The sequence below is a fragment of the Mustela nigripes genome, chromosome 14, assembly GCF_022355385.1.
Source record: "Mustela nigripes isolate SB6536 chromosome 14, MUSNIG.SB6536, whole genome shotgun sequence".
Lineage (NCBI taxonomy): Eukaryota > Metazoa > Chordata > Mammalia > Carnivora > Mustelidae > Mustela > Mustela nigripes.
In genome coordinates this window covers 25,126,128-25,152,547 of record NC_081570.1, presented here as the reverse complement: position 1 = coordinate 25,152,547, position 26,420 = coordinate 25,126,128, and the positions used below count along the sequence as shown (strand labels likewise).

Here is a 26,420-nt window from a genome sequence, read left to right as displayed (position 1 = left end):
AATGAACATATTAGAGTCTTATTTGGGGACTTCTTCACCAATGCTTATTTAGTAGTAAAAAATATTTATCCCTGTGTTTAAGAATCCTATGCAGAAAGCTCTTTAATTTGGCATTCCGGAAGAAAAGCAGACCCTTTCACTGCTCTGGTCCCAAGTACCCCACCACTCTTGTCCCACTGCTTCCCAGAGTGTCTCTACTCATCCCATGGGATCTCCCAGGATGGGCAAGAGATATCTGGCCTCTAGGAACTGGGATGTGGCCCAGCTCAACCCCACGCTGTCCCTCCAACAGAAGCCATCTGCCATGGGCCTGGCCAGGTCATGGCCAGGGACATATCTAGCCACTATACCTCCCCTCATCTAAGGAAACCTCCTTCTCTTTACTACATAGAGCCCTGGGGCACTGTGCCCCAGAAGGGAGATACCTTTTGGGACAATGGAAATTGTCACTTCTGTGCCCTCACTAGAGGTACTGGGCTGATCCCTGGGTGATAAGTGCCATTCCATCATGCTTGCCATCTGCCTCCAGCACCAGCATTGCTGGGACAGAGTTTGAGTGAAGCATTTGGATTCTTTCTCCCAATATAAGTTGCCCTCGGCTGGGTCATACATTCTGACCCTCTAGAACCAAGCTGATTGAATTTATCTGGGTCAATGCCTAGGGAGAGAGAGGCAGGAAAGTCTTTGAGCCCTGAGGCTTGGAGTTAATATGGGGATGAAGGGTCAGAGGAGGGAAAGGTCAAGTCACAGGGACCCTCATAAATACTTCCAGGAAGGATGCTTCCAGGAAACTCGGTGTCCTCTCTTTGCTTGCAGTGGGGAGCCATCCCCAGTACCAAAAGCATGGTGTTACCTCACTGTGTGTCTCTCTGCCTCTATTCTTCTTATAATCATTTTTTTTTCTCTTTACCTTTTGTGGGCCAGTGTGTATGTATTCTGACCTCTGTCTGTCATTATCTCTGGCCCTTTTCTCCCTGGTGTTTGTGTCTATATGTTTCCATATTCTGTCTCTGACCCCAGCATTCCTGCTCCTTTTCCAGAATATGACTTGGAGCCTTGTGAGGAGCCTGAGGTCCCAGCCTACAGCATCCGGAAGGGCTTGCAGTTTGGCGTAGGCGACACCTTGATCTTCTCCTGCTTCCCCGGGTACCGTCTGGAGGGCACGGCCCGCATCACGTGCCTGGGGGGCAGACGGCGCTTGTGGAGTTCGCCTCTGCCAAGGTGTGTTGGTAGGTGGTCACGTGCTTTCATTTTGCTTCACTAATGGGGTGGGCCAAAAGTTAGTCAATTGCTGTGAGGTGGTGAAACACACGCGGGCCCAGAGGCCAACAGGCTTGGGTTTGGGGACTGCCTTAGCACACACTTGCTTGCAGTGGGGCCTCGGATGGGAGGCCTAACCTCCTTGCCAGGCTCTGAAGAAGACTCTTCCGAGCTCCGGGCCCCGGGGGGTGGGGAGGTAGAGTGATATCCAGGGAGCAGGGACAGTTGCTGGTCCTCATTTGTAAGGCTGATGGCTCTGCTCGCTAAGGACTTCACACAGGGCCGGATGGAACACAGCCTGGATGAATGCTCACCGTTAGCATTACAGTGAAATCTTGCGTAAAACCCCAATATGCCAGAGAGCTAGAAGCCGCAGTGTGCTGATTGCAACAGGGGCCGTGAGGTCAGCCCAGCCAGAGACCTCTCTGTGGAGCCTGGGGCTCAGCGAAGGACAGTCATAAACAGGCTGGCAAGATGGACAGGGCTGGGGCTGCACAGTCACCAGGGTCAGGTCTCCGCTCAGTCACTTACCAGCTGTTAGATCTTGGGCAGGCCACCAAACCCCCTCCACCACAGCTTCCTGGCTTATAAAACAGAGATAATAATAGGCAATTCACAGGCTTCATTCCAGAGTAGTTGACATAATTTGCATAAGCCAGTGGGGGGCCATGTAATTATCACCATTTTCCCAATAACCTTTTTATTGTTATTTATCAATAACCAATAACCTTTTACAGTCCCAAAGGGCAAACATTAAAACAATAGATGCAGATTTCCATTTTGGCCAGTTAAGTCATCCCAAAGTTTATCCTTTCTCCCATAACCAACCCCTGAGCCTCCACCCACCCTGACTGAGACACACATACAGACCTACACGTTCCCCCACGTTCAGTGTCTGTCTGGCCACCAGCAGCTCTTTCCTTCTCCAGGAAAACATCTTCAGCTAAGTAGGTCTGGGGGAAAATTTTCTTGAATGGGATTATCCGGGACCACAGATGCACACACTCCTTAAACTCTTGCCTCATTGATCTCATTACATAAACTCATTCTTTAACTTATTATTCCAATTACTGTGTGTTCATGACACCTCACAACATTTTCATTATTACATTTGTCTTCTGTTTCATGTGTTATTAATAATGCACAGCAATTATAATCACCTCTAATTACCACCAGCCCTGCAACAGAGCCTCGGGCTGGAGATTTCATGGGAATGCCCACCCTGGGGATGCTCCCAGTTGCTACAGGCACTGTGGGTGTAAATTGGATGACTTAGCCCATACAGTGTTACCAGGAAACATTCTTGGCTGCGAAGGAGATGAACAGCCCTGGGCTCTAATTCATGGTGTGATGGGTTGACACAGCCCTTGACCTTAGGGGCCCCTGGACTCCATGCGGAAGAGACAGCCCTGCTCCAAGGGTCCTGGTCTGCAGCAGGAGACATGGCCCTGTCCTTGGGAGTCCCGGTATGATAGAGAAGAGTGAACCCTCTGCCTCCATAGCCCCAGACTGATGGATAAGGCACAGTCCCTTTCCTTAATGAGACCTCTTCTGATGAGGATGACAGAAGTCACAGATGCCTCAGTCAGTGGCAGGACTTTCCTGTGCATATGACTGTTTGTTTCTCCGGAACATTTATTTGTTTCCACTGATGCCTGTGTTTAGCTTTTCAGTGCATCTGCTCACCTCCCCTGTTACTTTGGAAACTCTCCCAGAAGCAAGTGTCATGTCCCTCTACCTTCCTGTACCTTCCCTGGTGCCTGAGGCAAAGGTCCTGTCAGGGAGTCCGGCCCTGGTGATAGGCCAAGGACTGGCCCCATCTGAAGCTATCAGCTCTGTGTCTCTCCTCATCAAGGTGTTGGGCTGTGGGGGAGAGGAGACGAGCATGTTGGGGCAGCAGGAGCCCCAGAGCTATCGTGCAGGAAGCCAAGGCCAGGGAAGGTGTCCAATAACATGCCAAAGCCCATGTTTACGGGAAGCCAAATTTAAGAACTAGGCAGAGGGCAAGAGGCATCAGGACTAGTGAGGATGCTGTGAACGCACTTCCGAAGAAGCTTCTCGGGCTTTCTGCCTGCCCCAGAACACAGGCACTTAGGGCTCTGAATCAGGTAAGCCGAGTAGTTTCACCTGGGATTAATGGGGAAAAAGAGGAATCACACTTATTGGGAGCCTACTGTATGCTAACCAGTCCCCACATGCTCACTTGTTTAATCATAAAATCTCATGCATTTATTCTCTGTAGTCTTACACAGATGCTATTAATGCCCAGATGAGGAGATGAAGAGACTGAGGTTCAGAGTGTTGATATAACTCAGCTGTCTGTCTCCAAAGTCCATCTTATCCCACTGCTCCCCATGCCTCTCCCTAGTTGGAGGGATTGCTGAGTAGCAATAGTGTGTGACTCCAGAAATAACGGAAAACTGCTTCAGGGTGCTGCCCACGTGACAAGACTGAGTAATACAGGGGCACAGTCCTCAGCACCCACTCCCCAAATCCCCACCCTCATCTCCAGGCCCCCAGAAAATGTCCGCATGGTGCCTGTCCACAGCTATCACTTTAGTCTTATGCCCCAGCTCACCACATTCATTATGTGCATTTGGACACTTTGCAGACAGTCTCTAACACAAATGATCAGTCCCCTCTAGGAAAATATCATGGGTGGCTTAAACACCAGATACCTCTTATGTTTCTAGAGCCCAAGCAGCCTAAGATCAAAGTACCAGCAGATTCTGTGTCTAGTTGAGTTCCTCTTCCAGCCTGCAGATAGCAGCTGTCCTTACAAGGCAGAGAGAGGGCTCTGGTCATTTCCTCAGCTTATGTGGTCACTAACCCCAATCACCTGTGAAGGGCCCACCTCGGGATACCATCGCACTGAAGATTAGGGCTTCAGTGTATGGATTTGGCCTGAGGCCACAAACATTCAGTGCATGGGAATGGCTTATATAAACTCCTAGGAAAGTGAAGCTGTCCTGAATTGGCCAGAGCTCAGGGAGTAGGGCCCACTGAAAAAGTAAGGACTTGTGGGACATGGACACTGTCTTCAGAGGTCTAAGAACAGCCTTGGAGACAAGAGGACACACACATAGGTGTAACCAAGATCACAAGAGGCTCAGCTCTGAATGTCCCTGTGTCACAATCTCCATCTATATTGCCTTGGCCTAGCATATATCAGACTTAGGACAATTAGGGTTAACTGTATAGCCCATTGGTTGACCTCAGGGACAACCTTCTACCAATGACTGCGCCCAGAATAGGGACACCAAGGGATGGTTTCAAGAAAGCAGACTTGCTACCATCAACCTCAGAGATTCAAGATGTGCTCCCAATTCCCCATATGTCCAGACAAGTAATGTGCCTGCCATCTGGACTTGTATTTTCATCCTTCTGGAACCTAATTATTTTTAGGACTGTACATCTTCTGAGGTCTGTGCCCTCCATATTCATTCATTCACTCATTTCACAAATATTTATTTTACAGACAATCTGGGCTAAGCCTTGGAAGTTTAGATTCATTAAGCATGACCCTAGTCCTCAAGTAACTTACATTTCGAGTGGGGGCTTTAGGCAAGTAACAAGCAGCCAGGGTGCAATACAACAGATGCTCTGATCCAGGGAAGTGTGGGGAGGGAGGACTTTACAACTATTAAAGACCCTAGAGAGACAGCTGAGGGGCTCTGCAACCATGCCCTGCCACTGAGCTCCCTCCCCTTTCACCTTCTCATGCCCGCCCCGCCCAGGCACTGAATGGAGGCAGAGAGACAGAACTAGGACCCAGCCCCAAAGGATCAACAGGAAGAAACAGAAATGTTTACAAATGGGGAAATAAAATGTGATGACAGCTATAAACAAAAGTACGGGAACAATGGGGAAAGAAGGACTAATTCTGGAGGAGGAGAAAAAGATGTTGAGAGGAAGCTATGAATTCATTAGCTATTGAATGAAACAGGGTTTCAGTGGGTCTATGCTAAAACTTTCTCCAAAGCTTCAGTGGCCTTAAAGTCCAGGACCAGGAGGGTTGAATTCTCAGCCCCCTCCTCTTGGTAAATGGAGAGACTTGATCTGAACTTCTAAGTACCAGATTCTTGACTTTTAAAACAGGGATGATAATTATGCCTACCTTATGGGATTGGTCCTTGTGACTAATACTGAAGTTTGGAAGATGCTAGCAATAATTATTCAACATTGACCCCTTCTGAGTTTCTAAGCCTCTGATACTGAAAGGATTCATCTCTCCTCACTTGACCACCCCCAACCGCCACTGACATCCTCCTCAGTCATTGTGTTGCTATGATACTAGATGAACAGGTATGGAGAAGGTCTGCCTCATGCCACTAAGAAAGTAAAGGATGCCTGGTGGGTTCATTTCTATTCCTGCAGAAGAGAGACAGACCCATAGAACAAGAGAGATAAAGAAACAGGGCAAAACTACAGGTGGGCAGATATGTTAAAAAAAAAAAAAAAACTTTGATAAGCAGTCCTCCAGACAGGCAGGCAAATGGACAGATAACCAGGCATTTGGGTAGGCAGAAAGGCAAACAATGTGTCATCCTTGTAAGGTCCTCCAGCACTGTGAGTTCTTTTCTGGATTTAGCTGATGGGGGTTAATTGGTGATTATTGTGATTCTCTTTGCAGCTGAGTGTGGGAACTCAGTCACGGGCACTCAGGGCACATTGCTGTCCCCCAACTTTCCTGTGAACTACAATAACAACCACGAATGCATCTACTCCATCCAGACCCAGCCGGGAAAGGGCATTCAGCTTAAAGCCAGGACATTCGAACTGTCAGAAGGAGATGTCCTCAAGGTAAAACCAATAGATCTCATAGGAGATGTAAGTGGCAGTAGGCAGCAGTGTGCTGAGCACCTCCTCATTTACTTCTGTGGGATTGGCCCACACTTTCATCTTCCCTTCTGAGTTCCAGGATATTGTCCTCATTCATCTGGAAGAAAGTGGGAACTCAAAGGAGAAAGGTCTGTGAGAGTCTAAGAATGTGGCTTTCGAGTTTGCTTCGGAGCTGACTGTTCTCAAATACATATATGGTAGAGAACAGGCTGACTGCATGATAAATAATCATAAATTCAGCTTGAGGGGCCAGTGGGTCAGGTTTTTCATCATGAACTCTGACCATCAAGCTGGACAGTGAAGAGCTCATAGAATATGCATGTGCATTTGTGTAGATACTTGCTTATGGAAATCCTTTTATGTGTACATCTCTGCATGTATGTGAATCTGAGTCTACGTACTAGCTTGGTTTGAGGGAGCTGTGTGTGTGCATACGTGTCTCACTGTATCTTATGTGTGTGTGCACCTGAGGACATTTTTGAGTATATGTTTTGGAAGACTAGTAATTCATTGTGCCATGGTGACAGCCCATGTGTGGCAGCAGGGTTAAAGAAAGTGGATTCAAGCTACATGTCAGACAAAGAGGTGTCGGGACTTGATTATAGAAAAGGGATTGTTACAACACTGAGCACACATAATGATTTGCATGTCCTTGTATGTATGTGATCCGTGTGTATCTCCAGTCATATATGATGTGTGAGTATGCGTGTAATCAAAGAGTAGACTCTGGAGAGTTTCTCTAAGAGCTGCCTTATTGAAATGGATTATAAGGAAAATCTCACAGAGTGTGTCCATTTTCATCCTATGCCAAGAAACTTTTTCCAAAGCCTTTTTCAGCTTATCCTAATACAGTTTTATTGCCTGCAGCCCAAGAAGTCTTGACATTAAAACAATGAGAGGTCACTACTCTGAAGAACCCGAAGAGAAAGCATTAAATAATCCCATCCCTTAGGATTCTCTCTAGATATGATGAGTGAACTGTGCTTTTTATGCAAAGATGCTATTCTTGACTCACTCTCTGGAGCATGTGTTCAATGAAGAATGTGTGTGTGTGTGTGTGTGTGTGTGTGTGTATGCACACGCGCGTGCATGCATGTGTGTAAGCGTTTGGAAAGTGTTTCTCACTTTTACCTAATTATCCTTGGCCCATGAGATGATTGGTTGGGACCAGATACACCTGACATAGAAGAGAATATGCTAAGTGGTCAAGCGGGGTTTGGGCCCAATTTTTGGCTTCTTAAGCTCTACTTTGCAACCTCTTAGCTCCCCAGACAGAAAAGCAGTGCATCTCCTTTTAAGTGAACAATAGACAAGATTTTATAATTTCCAAGGGCCGTGTCTTCAGGCAGCCCCCAGACCTCGCCTCTCTCCATCCATGAGTTCATCGTCCACACTAGAGCCTCAGAGGGTATAGTCGGTCCCAGCAAGGCCAGAGTGACTTCCTCTCTCCGGGGCTGCAGATGGAGTTGATGAAATGCAGAGTCCTTCTTGCATGAAGGCTGTTGTCAGGCCTACAGAGAAAGGATTTTTGGAGACATCTAAGTTCCAGGTTTTGAAGGGAGTACATAGCCACAGTTCTATGTGTCTGGCCTGATGAGACCAGGGGGCTCCTTGGCTGCCAGAGGTCACATGGAGTAATGGCTGGTGCCTGAGCCTCTTCCCCACGGTGGCCTAGATTCAGAGACACAGCTAACACGCAGTTAACAGGTGAGAACACACAACTGCCCCATCCAGGTGAGCAGGGGTTAGGGATTAGGTGAGCAGCTTAACAGACAGAAGCGAGACTTTCTGAGGCATTTGGGGTAAGAAGGGAGAGACTTAGGCGGTAAAACCCAGGTCAGAGATCAGGGAGGACTTGTTTAGGAGGCAGGACCCCAGGTAGTCCTGCAGGGTTGTGGAGAGAGGGGGATGTATGCCTGTGTTTTAGGGGGATGTTCCAGACTTTCCTGCCTAGCTTCCCCTACCCCCCACCTTCCTAATAGTGGGTTCTGCCTTCTTGTTGAAGAATGCCCTCTTCCTCCTGTGGCCAGGCCTCTGGTGTATCCTCCTCAGAAGGCTGTATCTCTGACCTGGCTGAAAGACCACTTGTAGGACCCCAGGACCCCTAGAACTTCTATAGAACAAGGCCTGGGAAAGGGAGGGCAAAGCACCCAGGGAGATGAGATTGTTTTCTAGAACCCCTTCCTCTTCTAAGTCTTCTCCTCAGGGTGGAGAACCTGGAACATGAACAGGTACAGAACTATTTCAGAATGAAGACACACCCACAGTTATGGTTTTCCAAATAGGATTCAGAATGGCCCTATAGCCACATCAGCGGCCATGGCACTGCTGGGCCAGCGTGTCACTCTAGTCTACCTTGACAGGAATGTGTGCAAGAGCTACCCAGAGCGGTAGTCAGGTCCCAGAATATCTCGCCCTTGCCCAGCTGGAACTCACCCAAAGCACTGGTGGATTCCTAATCCTGAGGACTTTCTTGTCTCTCCAGAGAAACCACAATGCACACCTGAGCTCCTAACCAAGGAGGACCTGTCACCTCCTCCACACCTTATTTATTGCCTAAGATGTAATATTCCATGTATCTGACCAGTTCTCTACACTGTCTGTGTAGTCTTGTTCTTCTGACCCACAAGATAACTCTGCTCACATTTGTGACCCCTGATCTGTTTCTTACCTTTAATAAATGAAAATTCTTTAAATCATACCCCTACTCTACTTCAGCTTCTCTCCCAGAACTGATTGCTTTTATTTTGGCTCCTACCAAAATTTTGACCTGTCATCAGCAAGACAGGAAGGGCCTTTAAATTACAATAGAATGGAAAGACGACTTCCAGCTCAAGATGGCAAATGAAGCATATGGCTACATGTATAATGGCATCCTCTGCGGGGCCCCGCCGGAATGTTTAAAAGGACAGAAGAACAGAGGATTGTGGCTCAGCACTGAAAATTAGGCAAGGGTACCATTCACGTATCACTTAAAGGAATTTTTACCAAATAAAATATCAAAAGAGTCCAGATTGAGAAAGGGCCTAATCAAACTTTTTATTCACGTAAGCGAAGTGATATCCTGACTGTGGATGGAGTGCCAGAAACCAGAGGGAAAAACGCATCTCCAGCCACCTAGCTCAGAGCAGCAGCAGAGCCCGGAGCCGAGGACAGGCCATGGCACTGTTGGCAGGGACCAGACGTCCACACCATTGGCTCCTCTGCAAGAGTACTAAGTCTGAGAGACCACACAGAGCCACCATTCCCTCTTGGTGGAACATTCTGGGTTTCATGTGGCTTTTGTTGGCAAGCCAGATGAAGTAGGGCAACATCTTGGTTGGTGCCTAACAAGAGTGGTCAGGTGCATTAGAAAAGAGGTACACACACACACACACACACACACACACACACACACACACACTTCAGCACCAGGAACAGGGAAACCTCTTGCCTTTTCTCACGAAATCCCTCTGCTTCCCTCCAGAGACCACTGGGCATTTCCATTACCTTCTTTTATGCTCCCTCTGCAGTGGTGTGCTAACAAGAAAATTAACTGAAAGTGTGTAAGTATTCCATAGATCAGAATAAGGGAACCTGTCTGAAGAGTGAGAGCTAATTGCCCCTCTGTAAGCGATGAAGAAAAAAGACTTTAAAAGCAGCTCCTACTTTGTATTCTTAACAGGATTTGGGAGAATCTTAAATATAACACAAAAATAGGCATTAATGAAAATAGAGCGATCCAAGATGAGGAAGGATTAAATAAAGATGAGAAACATGATCACCCAATTAAAAAATGGGATGGAGGCAATGAACGAAAGAGGGTAAAGCACAGAAAAATGAAATCAGTTTATTATGAGATGACTTTGAGAACTTCTCTCACACCTCATAAGGAAATTAAAATGAGGATTCTTCTATGTTAATAAAATGTACAATCAATCCACAAACTTTATGTGCCAAATAACATAGCATGAATAGATTAAATAAAAACTGCTAGAAATATAAAAAAATTTTTTTAATAAAGTTGCAGTCATGGTGGAAGTTTTCAATATACCTCTGTTAGTCTCTGATGCATCACCTAGGTTAAAAATAAATAAGGACTTGGGTAGCATGAATTATATAACAATAAATCTGAAGGAAGTAGGAGAAAGAGGCTTTTTTAAAGGTAAAGTCAAAAATGACTGAAAAAAATACAACCAAAGAACAATAGCTATTGTTAATAAAACCAACTGGTTCCTTGAAAAATAGATAAAAAATACAAACCTTGCAGGACTGATCAAGGAATAAAGAAGCCACCAACATATAATTTTAGAAATGGAAAAAGGAACATAGTTAAAGATGATCTCAAGATTGTGAAACAATCAGAAAATACTTAGGAACAACTGTAAGCTAAGATATCTAAATGCTTAGGTAAAATGGACATTTTGACAGATTAAGAAGTACTAACATCAAGAAAAGATAAAAATCTGAATAAACCAATAGTTAACTTAAAAATTTTGACTTCTCCCCCATATCCTGTCTCAAGGACCCAGACATAGACTATTTTACAGGTAAACTAAAAAAAAAAAAAATTCAAGAAATAATTAATACTGTGACGATTAAACTGGCTCAGAAAAGAGAAAAATTGACATCTATCTCCTCAATCGTTTTATTTAAATGAGGCAAGTAGAAATATTGATAGTGGACTGAATAAGAGACATAGAAGAACAAACTATCAGATCAGTCATATATGATCATAGATCTAAGCACCTTACATACAGTGTCATATTGAATCTAGCTGTGTATGAAAGCAAAAATGACCGAGCAGAACTGATTCTAGGAATGTGAGGACGTGTCAATCTTAGAAAAGCTCACAGTGTTACAATAGTAGGCAAACCCTATGAAACACATTCCTGTAGGTCAAAGCTGGTCACATATTGGCAACTTCACGTGATTTAACCTAATATCCTATAAACATTAGAAGTCAAAAATACATCATCCTCCCAGTACACCCCGAAAAATCACATGATGAAATTCAGTACTCATTCATGATTTTAAGATATCTCAAAACTATGAAGAGAACTGTATTAAACTTATTTTTTTAAAAAAGTTCCTACCAACACCTATAACAAACATTATTCTAATGATAGAACTTCCTAAGGATTTCCAGTAAAGTCAGGAGCAAGACCAGAGTTGTGCTATCTCCAGGAGTATTTAACATTGTGCTGCAAATCCAAGCCATCACAATAAGATCAGAGAAAGAACAAAGAAACTATAAAAATTAGAGAGGAATATATAAAATTGTCTTTATTTAGAATATATAGAATAATTGACAGATTAACTATCAGAACCAATAAGACAATTCAGCAAAGTGGCTGATGTGTCTACAACCAACTAAAATATACTCAGGGGGAAAAAAAGATCTCATTCATAATAGAAGAGAAACCTATAAAACACCTAGGAATAAGTCTTAAAAACATGCATAATCTTTACTGAGAAAAGTATGAAGGACTTGAAACTGAAATGCAGGAAGGTTTCAGATTCATGGATAAACAAATGATATGAACAAGAAATTCACATAAGAGGAAAGTAGAAGTATGGATAAACACATGAAAAGATGCTTAAGCTCAGTGATAATCAAAGACATACAGGTTAAAACAAGATACCATTTCACACCCATCAAATTGGGAAAAATTAAGATGTCTGAAAATACCAAGTGTTGGCAAAGATACAAAGCAATGAAAGCTGTCATACAGTGTCAGTGAGAGATTAAATTTATATTACTCTTGGAGAGCAATCTGGCAATATCTAACAAAGCTAAGGATGGATCTTCCCAGCAACCAGCTTCTCCATTCCAGGCATATGCCCTGAAGTAACTCAAGCATGTGTACAAGCAGACATGTGTCCATGGGAATGTTGCTTGTTTGTAACTGTGTGGACAAAGCTGTCCCTGTAGTGTAGTTACTTTGAAGCCAGCCATCTTGCTGAACTGTCATATCAGATGTAATGGTCATGTGCATCAAAATATCAAACTGTACACCTTAATTATATACAATTTTTATTTGTCAATTATACTGCAATGAAGATGAAGAAAATAAAAACATCTACTAGAGAAAGAAAAAAAGGAAGAAGTTTAGTTGTTAACGTATGTGTATGGATTCTCTTGGATTTCTCAGAAACCAGACCATCCCCAGTATATAATGAGGAATTGGACCATCAAAGCATTCTTATAGACAAGCAATATTCTGTTAGAAAATAAATGTAGACAAAGGCCCATCTGGACCATCAAAGTATTCTTATAGACAAGCTGTATTCTGTTAAAGTAAATACAGAGAAAGGCTCAATTCCAACTGCAAAAATATAAATAAAAAATACCCAAAAATAAATAGAGAATTTTACCAAGAGACTTGCAAAACAACTTGATTAAATGGAGCCAGATGATATTATGTGAGTTAGAAGATTCAGTATCATGTAGATGGACTTTTTCTCTTACTAACTCATACCTATGATGTTAATCAGTCAGAATTATACAAGTTATTTGGGGGGTTTTTTTGGAAGGGGGGAGCAAGAGGTGTTATGTGTGTGTGTGTGTGTGTGTGTTTAAGAAAGTTCATCTTGAGTTTGTCTAGAAAAATAAACAAGGGGGAATAAAATTTTTTAAGTTAAAAGATGGACAAATGAAAGAGGACTTGCCCTACTAAATATTTAAGTATATTATAAAGCCATAATAACTTAAATGATATGGATCATACACAGGAAAAGACGAATAGGTACCAAATAGAAATAGAATAGACTAGAAAGTTGACAGACAAAACCAAATGTATAACTGTATATGTGATAAAAGTCAATTTAATATTGGCAGTGGATGGAATGTTTATAGGGTTTGGTTAAATGGCTAGTCAACCAAGGAGAAAAAAGTAGGCTTGTATCTCCTATCATGCCTAAATAAACTCCAGGTGGACTTAAAGACAAAAGTACTCTAGAAGAAAACGTTGGCTTATTTAATTATCATACTTTTATTGAATGTCCCTTATCTGCCTGGGCACACATTCTGGACAATGATGTGTGAATAAGTACAGTGTGGGTTGGTTTAATTTTATGATGGAAATTCCTGCAGTTATTTAAATGCCGTTGGGGAAAATATTTAATGCTTCAAAAAATATGCACATTATATTAAGTGAAAGAGCAGGTCATCATATAGTATCTATAGTTGGATCTTGTTTTTATATAAAAAAATAAAGAAATAAATATATATAAGGAAAAATATGCATAGAACAAAGCCTGGAAAGATAGTCACCAAAATGTTGTGAGTGCTGAAAGTTGTTTTTTTGTTTTGTTTCGTTTTTAATTTTTTTTGTTTAAAATTTAATTTTATGTTTTCAATGTTCCAAGATTCATTGTTTATGCAAAATGTGCAGTGCTCCATGCAGTACGTGCCCTCCTTAATACCCACCACCAGGCTCACCCATGCCCCTTCCCCTTCCCTCTAAAACCCTCAGTTTGTTTCTCAGAGTCCACAGTCTCATGCTTCCTCTCCCCTTCCAATTTACCCCAATTCACTTTTCATTTCCCTCTCCTAATGTCTTCCATGTTATTCCTTACTCTCCATGCTATGAAAGTTGTTTTTATCTTCTATGTGTTCTTCTGTTTTATAAGTTTTCCGCAATGAATATTTTATCATAATGACACATTATGAACATTTTTGTCCTTAATGAGTTAGAATGAATAATGCTTGGAAATTAAGGAAATAATCCTGTTCCCATTATACTTTTATTAATTAACAACACTCTCTTAACATCATCATATATCCAATGAATGTTCAAGTTTCCAATTATCTCATAAATGTCCTAATATTTTTTTAAATTTACACTTTATTTGAATCAGGATCCAAATAAGACCCATGCATTGCATTGGTTGTCTCATATGGTTTTTAATCTATAGATTTTTGCCTCTATCTTTTTTTTTCCTCCATCCCTTGTAATTTATTTGTTGAGGAAGTCAGGTAACTTGCCCAGTGGAATTTTTCATATTCTGGGTTTTGCCGAACATAGTCCCAGAGTATCATTTCATAGATCCCTCCATCTTCTGTAGTTCCTATAAGTTAAAATTGGATCCAGTGACTCGATACAATTCAGGATTGATTTTTTTTTCTTTTTCTTTTTTTTTTTTTTAGCATAATGACTCCATAAATAGTGGTGTACATGATATATGGTTGATTCTCTTCTGTTTTTCCTATTGTGATGTCAGCAAGTGTTGATAACTAATGACTTGATCAATTAATTCCAGTATGTGTTCATGGGTACAAATATTTTTTTAAAGGTGAATAAATTCATTGTAGTCACATACAGCAGGGCAGATTAGCTAAAGTCATTTTCAAATTGACATTTATAGATAAAGATATTATATTTAGAAAAAACTTTAAAACGTTTTTTAATTTTATTTTTTTTCAGAGTTCTAAAATTCATTGTTTATGCACCATAAATATTTTTATTTAGCAACTTGGATGTCTCAGTGGGCTAAACTCTTTGAGCTGGTGTCATCTCTCTGTCTGTTGGAAGTCCAGAATTCTCTCAAACTCTCAGTGATATTGTACATGGAATCTGGAAACAGACTTGAGGCTCCCAGGGGTCTGAACAAATCTCTATAATATATAGCACTGTTAGCTTGAAGGATGGCTTCTTTTAGAAGGCTTTGCTTCATAAATAGTAGAATGGAAATATTGTTCCAATTTGCTGGCAGCTGGCACCACATCCCGAGCCATGCACAAATATTCATCACCCACCCATAGATCCCATCTTTGATATTTACCAGAGCACTAGGGGGGTCCTTCACTCAATCACAACTTCTGTTGTTATTTGTACAATTATCTGGAAAGGAGCAGCAACCTCAGAACCTGGGGAGCCAGTTCATTATTCCGATGACTGTTGTCTTTGATAGTGCTCAGAAGTTCAGGGGACAGATGGGTGTCGGGGAAGCCAGATGCCTGCACAATTCCACCCCTGGCAAGCCCAGCAGGCCCTTGCTGGAGCCCTCATTTTAGGAGGGCAGGGACAGAGGCTGAGCTTGGGGAGAGGAAAGACACGATAACACACTGGTCATTTTTACTCTGTGCTGCTGGATCATGATGGCCCATGTCTAGATAGGTCATCAAGATAGGCCACTGCCCCAGTGGGGTAGGGTTAGGCAGAAGGACAGTTGTCTCATCTGGAAGGACAGGACTGTTTAGCAATGCAGAGCTGTCGAATGCTTTCAGTGTGCCTGTCTGCAGAAACAGATGGCTTGGGCCTTCAGGCGGCCCCATCCTGGCCTGCCCAGGCTGCTGAAGAGTAAGCTGGTGCCATCTGGGGGTTGGGGGACAGAGCAGAGCTCCACTGGAAAGGTTAGAACAACAAGGAGTTCCTAGAGACTGGATTCACACTGAGACGGGCTGGGCACAGAAGGGCACGGAGTAGAGACATGAGGGGCAGATCACTTGCTCCATTGCTAGCTCTCTGTGCCATCTTCCCTGCATCTGAGGCTCATGGCCCCTCCAACGGTCAGCACTGGTGCTAAACTCTGGAAATATAGGCTATGAGATGAGAAACTGTTGTTCAAAATAAGGCCATACTGACATTGGGTCGGGGGTCTCTCGTACATCCAGGTCTATGACGGCAACAACAACTCCGCCCGTTTGCTGGGGGTGTTCAGCCGTTCGGAGATGATGGGGGTGACTCTGAACAGCACATCTAGCAGTCTGTGGCTTGATTTCATCACTGACACCGAGAACACCAGCAAGGGCTTTGAGCTGCAGTTTTCCAGTAAGTCTCTCTTGCATTGGAGTGGACAATGAATTCAGTCCTTCCCTGGTCCCCCAAACAGGGAGGTCAGGCTCCGGGACGTCACCCCTCATTTAGAAGGTTTGGTTTTCTTGGACTGGCGTATGCTGAGTGGACTGTTTCCTCTGAAACCTTGTGCCTGTGCTCTGGGTAAGCAGCCACTTAGCATCTGCTCTAAGGTTTGCATCTATGGTTAACTGAGAGTCACGGCATACCTGTTACTAATACTTCCAAAATACAAACATCGAGACTTTTATCTAAGGCAACCAAACAAAGCCTTTCCTAATCACAGCATTTATAATATAAGGTTCAGCTACAGCCAGATGTAAAACATGCATATAAAACATGCAAACACTGATGTGTGATTATGTTCTTTTGCACTACTCCCTAAAGACTTCAGTCTTGATTCTTCCCCTCTTTCGTGCTCTTAGCTTTGACTTTTATTTCCGCGATTTCAAAAACAGAAAGCACCAGGTTTGTACATTTGGGATTACATCTCCACACTGCGGCTTGGAGGCCCTGTGTTCATTGGTTTAAGCTCCTGTACTCGCCCAGGAGATACCAAAAAAATTTGCTTTTCTAGGTTATTTTAAAATCCAGTGAGTATCCATCAGCTGATAAATGAATAAACAAAGCATGATGTATCCATCCATACAATGGAATGTTATTCAGCTGTCAAAAAGAAAGTAAGCACTAATCCACACTACACCATGGATGGACCTTGAAAACACTGCTAAGTGAAGGGTGCCAGTCACAAAGGCCACACTTTCTATGATTTATTTATATGAACTGTCCGAAGTAGTCAAATTCATAGAGAAAGAGAGGAAATCGGTGGTTGCCAAGGGCAGGGTGGGTAATGTATATAGGGTTTTTCTAGAAGTGATGAAAAGGCCCTGAGGTTGATTGTGATGATAGTTGCACACCTTTACAAATATACTAAAAGACACTGCATCAAACACTTCAGATGGGTGGGTGTTCACTATGTGAATTATATCTCAATAAAGCTGTTAGAAAACCAGTGAATCCACCCACAATTCCTCTTGCCTGTGCCCCAGGCCATCTGGCCCAGGGGTCCGTGCCTGGGGGAAGAGGATTGAATAAAGTTGCATGCGAATTCCATCTCCATCATCTGGGAATGTGTGACTTTGGAAGGATTCACTGAACAAGGCCAGTGTCCTCACTCATTACCCTTCCCGACAAGACCCCTGTGGATAAGGAACATGAAGCGCCATGTAGCAAGGCTCTGTAGACATCCTGCATAAGCCTTCCGCAGCCCTTCTCAATAGACTATTTAAACAGGACGTAATTTGAACTTTGAAACATGCATTTGTAGTGATGTTTCCCTATTACATGATCCCATCAGAATGTCCCAGCGAGCAAAACGAAAAGAGCAGCCCTGCTAACAAAATGCTCTGGGGGTCAAACAAAGGAAATAGAAAACCCAGACCCTATGTCTGGAAACTATTAAAAGCTGCCCTGGGAGAAAGCCATTTCCACGCAGCAGCCAGGAGTGAATCCTGCATGCAGCTCCTTTCCTGAGCACAGCTGTGTGGGCCCCCTGAGCAGTGAGGCTGGCAGAAGCCAGGGGCAGGTGCCTGGTGGCTTCCATGAGGACACGGGCCTCACACTGAGGGAGGAAAGGGCATATAGCTTCTGCCATGGCAGGTCTTGCTTACTCTCTCTCTCTCCTCTCTTCGGTAGGTTTTGAACTCATCAAGTGTGAGGATCCAGGAACCCCCCAGTTTGGCTACAAGGTTCACGATGGAGGCCATTTTGCTGGAAGCTCTGTGTCCTTCAGCTGTGACCCAGGATACAGCCTGCGGGGCAGTGAGGAACTGCTGTGTCTGAGTGGGGAGCGCAGGACCTGGGACCGGCCTCTCCCCACCTGTGTCGGTAGGAGGCCTCTTGCTCTTCGAATGACCACTTGGGCCCCCCCGAGTCCCAGGTTCCCAGCTCTGGTCTTGTGAAGGCTCTCCCATTGGACCCTGCATACCTGTGCCTTGGAGCTGCCTAATTGGACTGAGTCAGCTGTCACAGGAGCCAACCCTCACCCTGCCCCCCTTCTCCGTTCCCTCACTTTCATACTTCATTCCCCCCTGTGCGGCAGCACACTCAGGCAGGGAGCTTGCCAGTGTCACACGTTGAGCCAGGTGGGACCACAGCCAAGTCGTGCCCTCAGAACTGTAATGCTGGTGACAAAGGAAAGGGAGGAGTGTGAAGTAGGAAGAGGTGGAGCACTGTCCTGGGTTCCAAGGGTTCCTGCAACACCCAGACTCAAGCAAGCCTCCCACTCACTCTGGGCCTCAGTTTCCCCATAGGCAAAATGGGGCTTATGCTCCCTTTTCTGGGGGAAGTCGGATGAAAGAGTAAGATAATGAGCTAGTGTCTATCTCATTCTTGAGAAAGAATGTTATAATGAGTGGCAACCTTCTTAAGCCTGTGCTGCTTCCAGAATGTCAGCAGAGGCTCTCTCTAAGCTTTCTCCATGTGTCATAGGATGAGAGAAGCCTGGTCCAAGGCAGGAGTATGAATTAGGCAGAACCTGTCATTCTGTTGGTCTCTTCCTCTGTCGCCACCCACCTCACTGCACCTCCCCACCTCACTGTTACCTCCCTGCAGATCAAGGTTCCCATCACACTGCTTTGTCCCGCTTCCCCATTCCTGGACCCCAGGCTGTTCCCTCTGTCCCCTTCCCCTGGTGCTACAACTTCAGCATGTCTATTGTACAGCACTGGCTAATCTTATAAGAACAAAACGTCCACTGGGAAAACATTTAAGTTCCTACCAAGTGCCACAGAATTGATGCAGTTGTATATTTGGGTATGTACAGAAGCAGAGAAATTTTAAAAAGGAGAATGAAGCATTTTCCCCTGCTTTGGGGGAGCCTATAGCCTAGCAAGGCAAATAGACACATAAACAGATAATTATAATACAAGATAAGCACTATGCAAAGAGTTACAGGCAAAGTGTTGGGAAAATACGGGGAAGTTTTGCAGACTTGAAAGGATGGGTAAAAATTCACCAGCAGGAGGTGGATGGGGGCTGGGCTTCTAGCCTGAGCCTGCATGAGGGCTGGAGAGGTGAACCTGCATGGTGAGTGTTGGTAATGGCCAATATTCTTTTCCCTAGACAGCTCCATGTTAACAGGATGCTCAACACTGTTACACAACAGAGGGCCTGAAGGAAAGGATTTTAAGCGTGACAGTGGACAGACCAGCATGCGACCTCTAAGTAGCCTAGAGAGTCTTCCCCTCCCTCTGTGCTTAAGATCGCCCCAGCTAGCAGGCACGCTCCGTCCCTTTCTCCCCGCATCCCTGTTTGTGTCCCCTGCTTTCATTCACGTGCCAGGCCCTATGCTGGGCACAAGGAACCTTGACTAGGGCAGATCCCAGGCCAGCGAGGAGGACATGTGCGTCAGCGGATGACAGCACAATATCACAGGCAAGCCAGAGCAAGTGAAATAGGAAGGAGATGATGCACAGTACAAGACAGTGGCGTGCTTTGCCGGAAGGATGCACTGTAAGGCTCTTTTGAATATCAGCTGTGCCAGCTGGGCTGAACTTAGCAGATCCATTCAAGTGGTGCTAGTAAGGGTACTTATTTTGAACCTCGGAGGTTTCCCCACTGAGACTCCCACAGACCCTACATAGAGGAGGGAAGCTGTGTATCTGGGGTGGCGGGTGTATAGTTTTACATATGTCATGCTGTGGTGGACTCTATCACAGTCGAGCAGAAATGACCACTGTGGCTTTCTTTATTGATGATTAGACCCTTCAGCCCAAAGGAGGCAGCCAAAGCTCTAAGGATGGGAAGAAGGGCAAAGAGCAGAAAGAGGAGAGCCTTCTGGTCTTATCAGTACATCTGCAGCTTGCTGGCCTCTGGACTCCTCCCACCCACGTGCCAGCCTCCAGATGTTGGGACCATGGGGAAAAGAGCAGTAGTGTTTATAAGGAAGAGCCCCCCGCCTCCATGCTGCTGCCTCCAAACACTCACCTTGAGGGGGGAAGGAGGGGCTTCTCCACCTAGAATAGGGAAGGAAGCTCTGGCCCAGGGCATGGATAATGTCCCGCCACCTCTCCACTACCCTCCTCTTTTGTGGGGCCAGACAGACTTCCTTTCCCCAGCTCACAGTCCGTCCTCTTGCCCTCACCAACTCCCCAACATGGCCTACTCAGCCTTGCGTCCTGTAGGCACCTCCTGGCCCAGCAGCACCCTGTGGTAACAAGCGCGAGCCAAGGATCCGGTCTCAGGAGCAGGCCTACTGACAGAGTGCCTCCTTCCTAACACTGCCATGGTGCCCCTCTGTGGGGCCATGAGGATCTTGAGACGCTTAAGGAAGATGAAGGCCCATCTTCCACCTGCGACCGTGATCCCATCTTCTTCAGTTTCTTCTAGGATTTTGCTCAATCATCCCGTCTCCTAAAAAACACTGTAGTAAACCTCCTGCTCTTCATTTTCACTCGTGCTTCCTTGACGTAAGTCCTTATAGTAGTTTCCCCAGGAAGTAGTAAGTGCCGCTTGTTCATCTGATCATCCATGTATCCCCCCTTCTGTAAACACTTACTAAGATGTCTGTAATGTGTGACGCACTACAGCAGCACCGGTTGTGCAAATAGGAATAGGACAGGGTCCCCACTGCCAAGGTGTCTGGAGTCTTGAGAAGGAGATAGACATGACTGTAACACGGTACTCGTGTTGTGATTAAAAACTTGCCTGTGTTAAAACGGAGACAAAGGGAGGACACAGGCAACTCCCCCTGGGAGGGGAGGGCCCACAAAAGGTCCCCCAAGGAAGATGTTTTCAGGCTGTCAGGCCCTGTGGAGGCATGAAGAGGCCTTGTGTTCCTGCTGATAGCATTCATGAGGCTTGACTGGACCGAAGGGTGTCAGACGGGGACTCAAGAGGGCAAAGGGAACCCCTCCAGGAGCTTGGACTTCATTCTGGGAAGGAGGGTTTGAAGCAAGCAATGACTCAGTTTGTATTCTAGAAAGGTCCATCTGGTGGCACCGTTGGGGGGAGAGTGGGCAATTGTGCCACCCCAGAGATGGCCAGGGCCTAGGACAGGGCTCTAGCAGTGGGGCCATAGGGCACTGATGTGACAGACACCCCAGAGGTTCAGGGGCTGGGTCTCGGAGGCAGATCCGATGTGAGGAGAAAGAAAGCCAGAAGATCACCAGCTTCTGACCTGGGTGACTAGGTGTTCCAGTGGGGAGTGTAGATCTCTGCACTGGTCCCCTGCCTCCAGTTCCACTCCTCATGCCCTTTAGGTTTCTCCCAGAGCGCACTTCCTAGCATGTAAAGTTCACTAGCATGTAAGGTGACCAGTTCTTCCCCAACAGAGTACATAGACACTAGCCTCATGCACTGCTCCCTTGCCTGTCCGTCACTTGGCCAACATCACAGCCCTGTCTCCCACCCCCATCTCCTCCCCTGGCCCCCATCTACCACGCTGTTGCCAACCGCCAGGACATCTGCCCTTTCTCCTCTCTCCTGCTGTGCCCCCAACACCACCCCTGCCACCCAGCCAGCGCAATCCACTCCTGTTCCTCCTTCACGACTCCCCCCTGCCCCATGCGAGGGGAAGTAGCCACTTCTCTAAGCTGTCATCTACCACCAATGTGCCTCTTTTGGGGCCCACAGTGGCTATCTCCTCTCCTAGAACATTAGCTCTCAGGAGGAAGGATGCCGCGTCTTGCTTGCCTCCATATTCGTGGCACCCTGCCCAAGCCCCGGGGCTGACAGCACAGGTGCACGTGTCTGCACATGGCCAGGGGGGCTTCAAGGAGTTTAGACGCAGAGTAGGCGGTCAGCCCTCTACCCTGGGACCTTTTTAGAAATGGCTTTATTGAGATACAATTCATATCCTTTTAAAGTGTACCATTTAGTGCTTTTTAGTCTATTCCCAGTCTATTTGCAACCGTCACCACAATCAGATTTTTGAACATCATCTCTGTCCAAAAGAAGCCCTGCACCCATTAGCAGTCCCTCCCACCTGCCCACCCCCTCCAGGTCTTGGCACCCTCCACTGTACTTTCTGTCTCTACAGATTATTCTGTTTTGGACATTTTATACACACCAAATCATAGACTATGTGGCCTTTGGAGCCTGGCTTCTTTAACTTAGCATCATGTTTTCAAGTCTATTCCTGTTACAGCAGGTAGCAGTCCTTCATCCTTTATTATGATCAAATACTATTCCATCATACAGATTACAGCCTATTTGTCTATCCGTCCATTGGCTGATGGACATTTGAGTTGTTTCCATCTTTGGGCTGTTATGCATCAGGCTGCTGTGAGCATTTTTGTGTGAACGTATGCTTTCATTCTCCTAGGTCTGTGCCTACTGGTGGAATTGCAGGGTCCTACGGTGACTACATGCCACCATTTAAGGACCTATGAAACAGTTTCCCAAAGCAACTGCCCTGTGTTGCCTTCCTACCAGCAAATGTGTACGGGTTCTTGTTCCCCCATATCCTTACCGACACTTGCCCTGTCTGGCTTTTTGATCGCAGCCACCCTTGTGGACGTGAGGCACATCTCACTGTGGTTTTCATTTGCATTTCCCTGATGACTAATGATGTTGAGCAGCTTTTCATGTGCTTGCTGACCATTTGCATACCTTCTTTGAAGAAATGTCTGTTCAGATGCTTTGCCCGTTGTTTAATCAGGCTGTTTATCTTTTCATGATTAAGTTGTAGGGGTTCTTTGTAGATTGTGAATACAAGTTGCATCCAGGGGCCTTTCTATGTGCTGTGCTCAGTCACCTGGAGGGAACTTGGGTATACTGACAGGAGGAGACACTGAGTCCCTGCTGGCCATGCAGGCCACCCCATAAAGCTCACTTTTTTGGGATTTCTTTCAGCTGAGTGTGGAGGGACTGTGAAAGGAGAGGTGGCGGGACAGGTGCTGTCACCCGGGTATCCGGCTCCCTACGAACACAATCTCAACTGCATCTGGACCATCGAGGCTGATGCTGGTTGCACCATCGGGTAAGTGTCACAGCTGGCAAAGTCCCCGTTGCTTGCCATTCAGGATAGTCATCACCAGCATCATTGCTGGGCCCCTCACTAGTGGCTGACCTGCCCACCTCCCCTGGAGGCCCTTGTGATCAGCAGTGGTTGCTGTGACCCCAGGCTCAGGTTGGGGCCCATGGAAAACCTGGAGAGGCCAGTCTCGGCCTCACAGGACTGCTGTCCAAGTTCAGACAACTCTCTGGCCTCAATGGCACAGTCACGGCAGAGTAGCTGAGAGCAGAGCTGGAGGTCATATGGACTCCAGCAGGAATCCCAACCCTGCCACCTGCTGTTTGCAGGACTTGGGGCACAGCCCTTATTTGCTATTGTAGTAGCAGCATCTCAGGGGAAAGACTTAAATGGGACAGTTAGTGCAAGGTGCCCAGCATCGTACTGGGAACACGGTAAATATCTAGGAATACTTCTGTGGTAATTTGTCATATAATAGTGTCAGCTCAGAGTGGTGTGATCCCAGATTGTTTCCTCTTCTCAGTCTGAGTTTCCTCATCTGTAAAGTGAGGGCAGAAATGCTAGTGTTTGAGAGTTGCAGAGGGAGTAATTACAAAATCCCAGCAGTGTCTGATATTGCATACATACTCCCTCAAAATATAACTTCCTTCCATACAAGCTTCTGACCGGCAGGAATTATTTACGGGAGTTCCAAAAAGTCAGAGAAGAAGGGAACATCACCATTTTACCCATCCCAGAGCCTGGCATGTCTATCCTCTTATCAGTTCTTTACTAATAGTAAGTCCTAATAAAAAATAGACATTGTTCTCAGTCCCATTTAATAGATGAGAACACTGAGATCCCAAGGGAATGCATAGTGTGTCTCAGTTTGCACAGTGAGTCCCACAGATAAAGCGAGTTTATCTGAATCTTCGTATTATTCACCCTGTTGGCAAAGCTGGGCCTGCTTGAGCTGTGGTTCAGATGAGCTGTGAGGAAAGGATTAGGTTGGGGTGGCAGGATGAGCAGAGGTCTTGAAGGAGGATCGAAAGGCAATTGGAGAGGAGACAGAGTCTGGCTAGAGAGGGGGAGGCATATGAACAAGGAAAGGGAGGTAGAGAGGGTGAAGTACGATGTGGTCATGGAGGACTGTGAATGCCAGCAGACAAGAGGGAGCCATGGTAGTTCTTGAGCAGGGTCATTCCCATCAGGGTCATTTAAAGTGGAGAGAGCTCATGTGAAAAAAAACCAGTCAGGAGTCTACCGCAGTGACCCAGGAATGAAATGTGGAGGATTTGCAATAGTGGGGAGCCAAGGCAAGAAGTGTAGCTAGAGAAGATTATGCCCCAGAGAGATTTCAGTTAAAAGGAATTGGCAGAATGGATACGTTGCTGGAAGAGATATAGACATTTGTGTATTTGCTGATGTACACAGGTCCTTAGACTCAGTTCAATTACAGTTAAAGAAATGCATTGAGTGATTGCTCTGTGCACGTTTTTGAACTAAGCCCTGTGCAAAATGAGGTCAGCAGCACTCTTAGGGGTTGTGCACTGTTAGGGGGACAAGTTAAATATACAAATTCATCCTGCACATTTCTGTTGGAATAAGCTTCTGGAAGCACACCTGACCAGCTCACCTGCTAATTAGAAATCTTCCATGACACCCAAGCTCACAGAAGCTAAACATATCCTGGATTTCAAGGTCCTCATGACCTCAACCTATCTGCCCAACCTCATTTCCCACCCCTTCTCTCCAGGGGCACTCCAACAAAGCCAAGCAGCTGGTGGCTCCTGTACATACCCAGGCTCGTGGCCTCGCTCTGTGCCTCTGTTTCCACTCTGCTTTCCCTGCAATACTCTCCTCCCTTCAGAGGCTTATGTCTGAAATTCCACATCCCTCAAAGCCAAGTGTGTGTGTCAGCTCACCCAGGAAGTCTTCTGGTTCCCTCTCTTGGACTCCTAGGAGTCTGCCCCCCTCTTCTGAACTCCCTTTGCCCATGATGTGCATTTCCCTTATGACACTGACCACTTTCATCCTCTCTTTGTGCTCCTGTCTTATCTGCCCGGCCAGAGCCATGGTCTCTGCCCGATTCATCTCTGCAAGTCTCCCAGCTCTCAGCACAGTGCCCCTAGCACCTGGCCCCACAAAGTGTCCAGTGATGGATGAATGAATGAATGAATGAATGAATAACTGAAGCAAGCAGGACTTGGGTCCAAAAGGAGGTTATATGACTAGCAGATCCATGATAGTCCCTCAATAAGTGTTAAATGAGCAATGATGGAATCAGGGGTATAATGACTCTTTTACGGTAATGTGCATATATGCAAATCAGGAGGCTTTCCTGCTTCCCTACCTTGGAGCATCTCTCACTCACTTGTTCACTGATTCTTGTAACAACCACCTGTCTGTCTAACACATGGTATTGGCTGAGCAAGGTGCTGGTGTCACATGCACAATCAAGACCCGGACACCCAGACTGGCAAAGGGGTGACATGTGCATATACAGTAGGGAGGGGTGGGGAACAAAAGGCAGCCAGGAGACCAGAGATGCTGTCCTGGAAAAGGGGACACAAGAGCTGAAGGATGGAGAGGAAGTTGCGGGTAGCAGGGGAGGAAGCTTGCTGGGAAGGGAAGTGACTGGGTGTGGTCAGGCCCCAGGCCCAGATCATAGATGGTCTCACTCTCCTCAGTGGACAGGGAAAGTGTAGTTTCTTCTGTCTCCCTAGGTTTTGCTGCATAGCACAGAGTAAGTAACATACACAGAAAAGTTGAAAGAACAGCACACGAGCACCTGCACACCTGCCCCCTAGACTCAACCATTATGAATATTTCGCCATATATGCATTCTCTCTTCTATCCTTTTTTGCTGAATCACTCAAGAGCCCATTGTGGACCTCATGGTGTTCCAGTTGTAAATCCTCGGGCAAGCACTTTCTAAAGCAGATTTGCTCATCCACGACCGAAGCGATGTTAGCATTCCCGAGACAGCCTCATCCCCAGGAGGGAAGGTTTAGAACAAGGACCAGAGGAGCACAGAGGGATGTAGGAGCAGCTGACAGGCGAGCACAAGGAATCAGTGATGGAATTTTTGGGCAGGGGTGAGGACCGCTGTCACTGAGGGGAATGGTGAGCGTGGGGTGAGCCGGTTGGGAGCCAGGAGGACCTCTTCATGGCCCTCAGGAAGAGAAGATCGAGACAGAGTCACCAGCTATCCTCTGCAGGGTGACACAGTGAGGACAATAAAGTAGTGGGGCTGAATGTGTGTGCAAGGCCTCCGCGACAGGGAACAGCAGTGAGAAGGTGAAGGTAGCTTCCGCCCTCCCTCTGGCGGCCTTGCAGCCTCAGGGAGCTGATGCCAAGGGAGCAGAGGGCGCTTCCAGCTACGCTGGGCTACAACAAGATCCTGAATGAACAACAGAACTCCTGGGATGGAGACGAGCCACAGGATCCTTTCCCTTTCTTGTTCAGTCCCCCAGCCCAGCTGATGCTCCCGGACAGTGTGCGCAGTGTCCACACACACATCTGTGCTCATGCCTGTTCTCTCTCCTCTCTCTCCCTCCTTCTCCCTCCTTCCCTGTTTCTCT

General features: G+C 45.9%; 1 protein-coding gene across 1 annotated transcript in view; it reads left to right on the top strand.

Moving 5' to 3' along the window:
* Nucleotides 1-26,420, top strand: part of CSMD2 (CUB and Sushi multiple domains 2) — a 611,427-nt gene that overhangs the window by 409,436 nt on the left and 175,571 nt on the right. Inside the window, exons 21-25 of the mRNA XM_059377195.1 lie at nt 1,041-1,229; nt 5,894-6,063; nt 15,701-15,857; nt 17,577-17,768; nt 22,737-22,863. Coding sequence (XP_059233178.1) covers nt 1,041-1,229; nt 5,894-6,063; nt 15,701-15,857; nt 17,577-17,768; nt 22,737-22,863 — 835 coding nt within the window. The remainder of the gene's footprint in view (nt 1-1,040; nt 1,230-5,893; nt 6,064-15,700; nt 15,858-17,576; nt 17,769-22,736; nt 22,864-26,420) is intronic.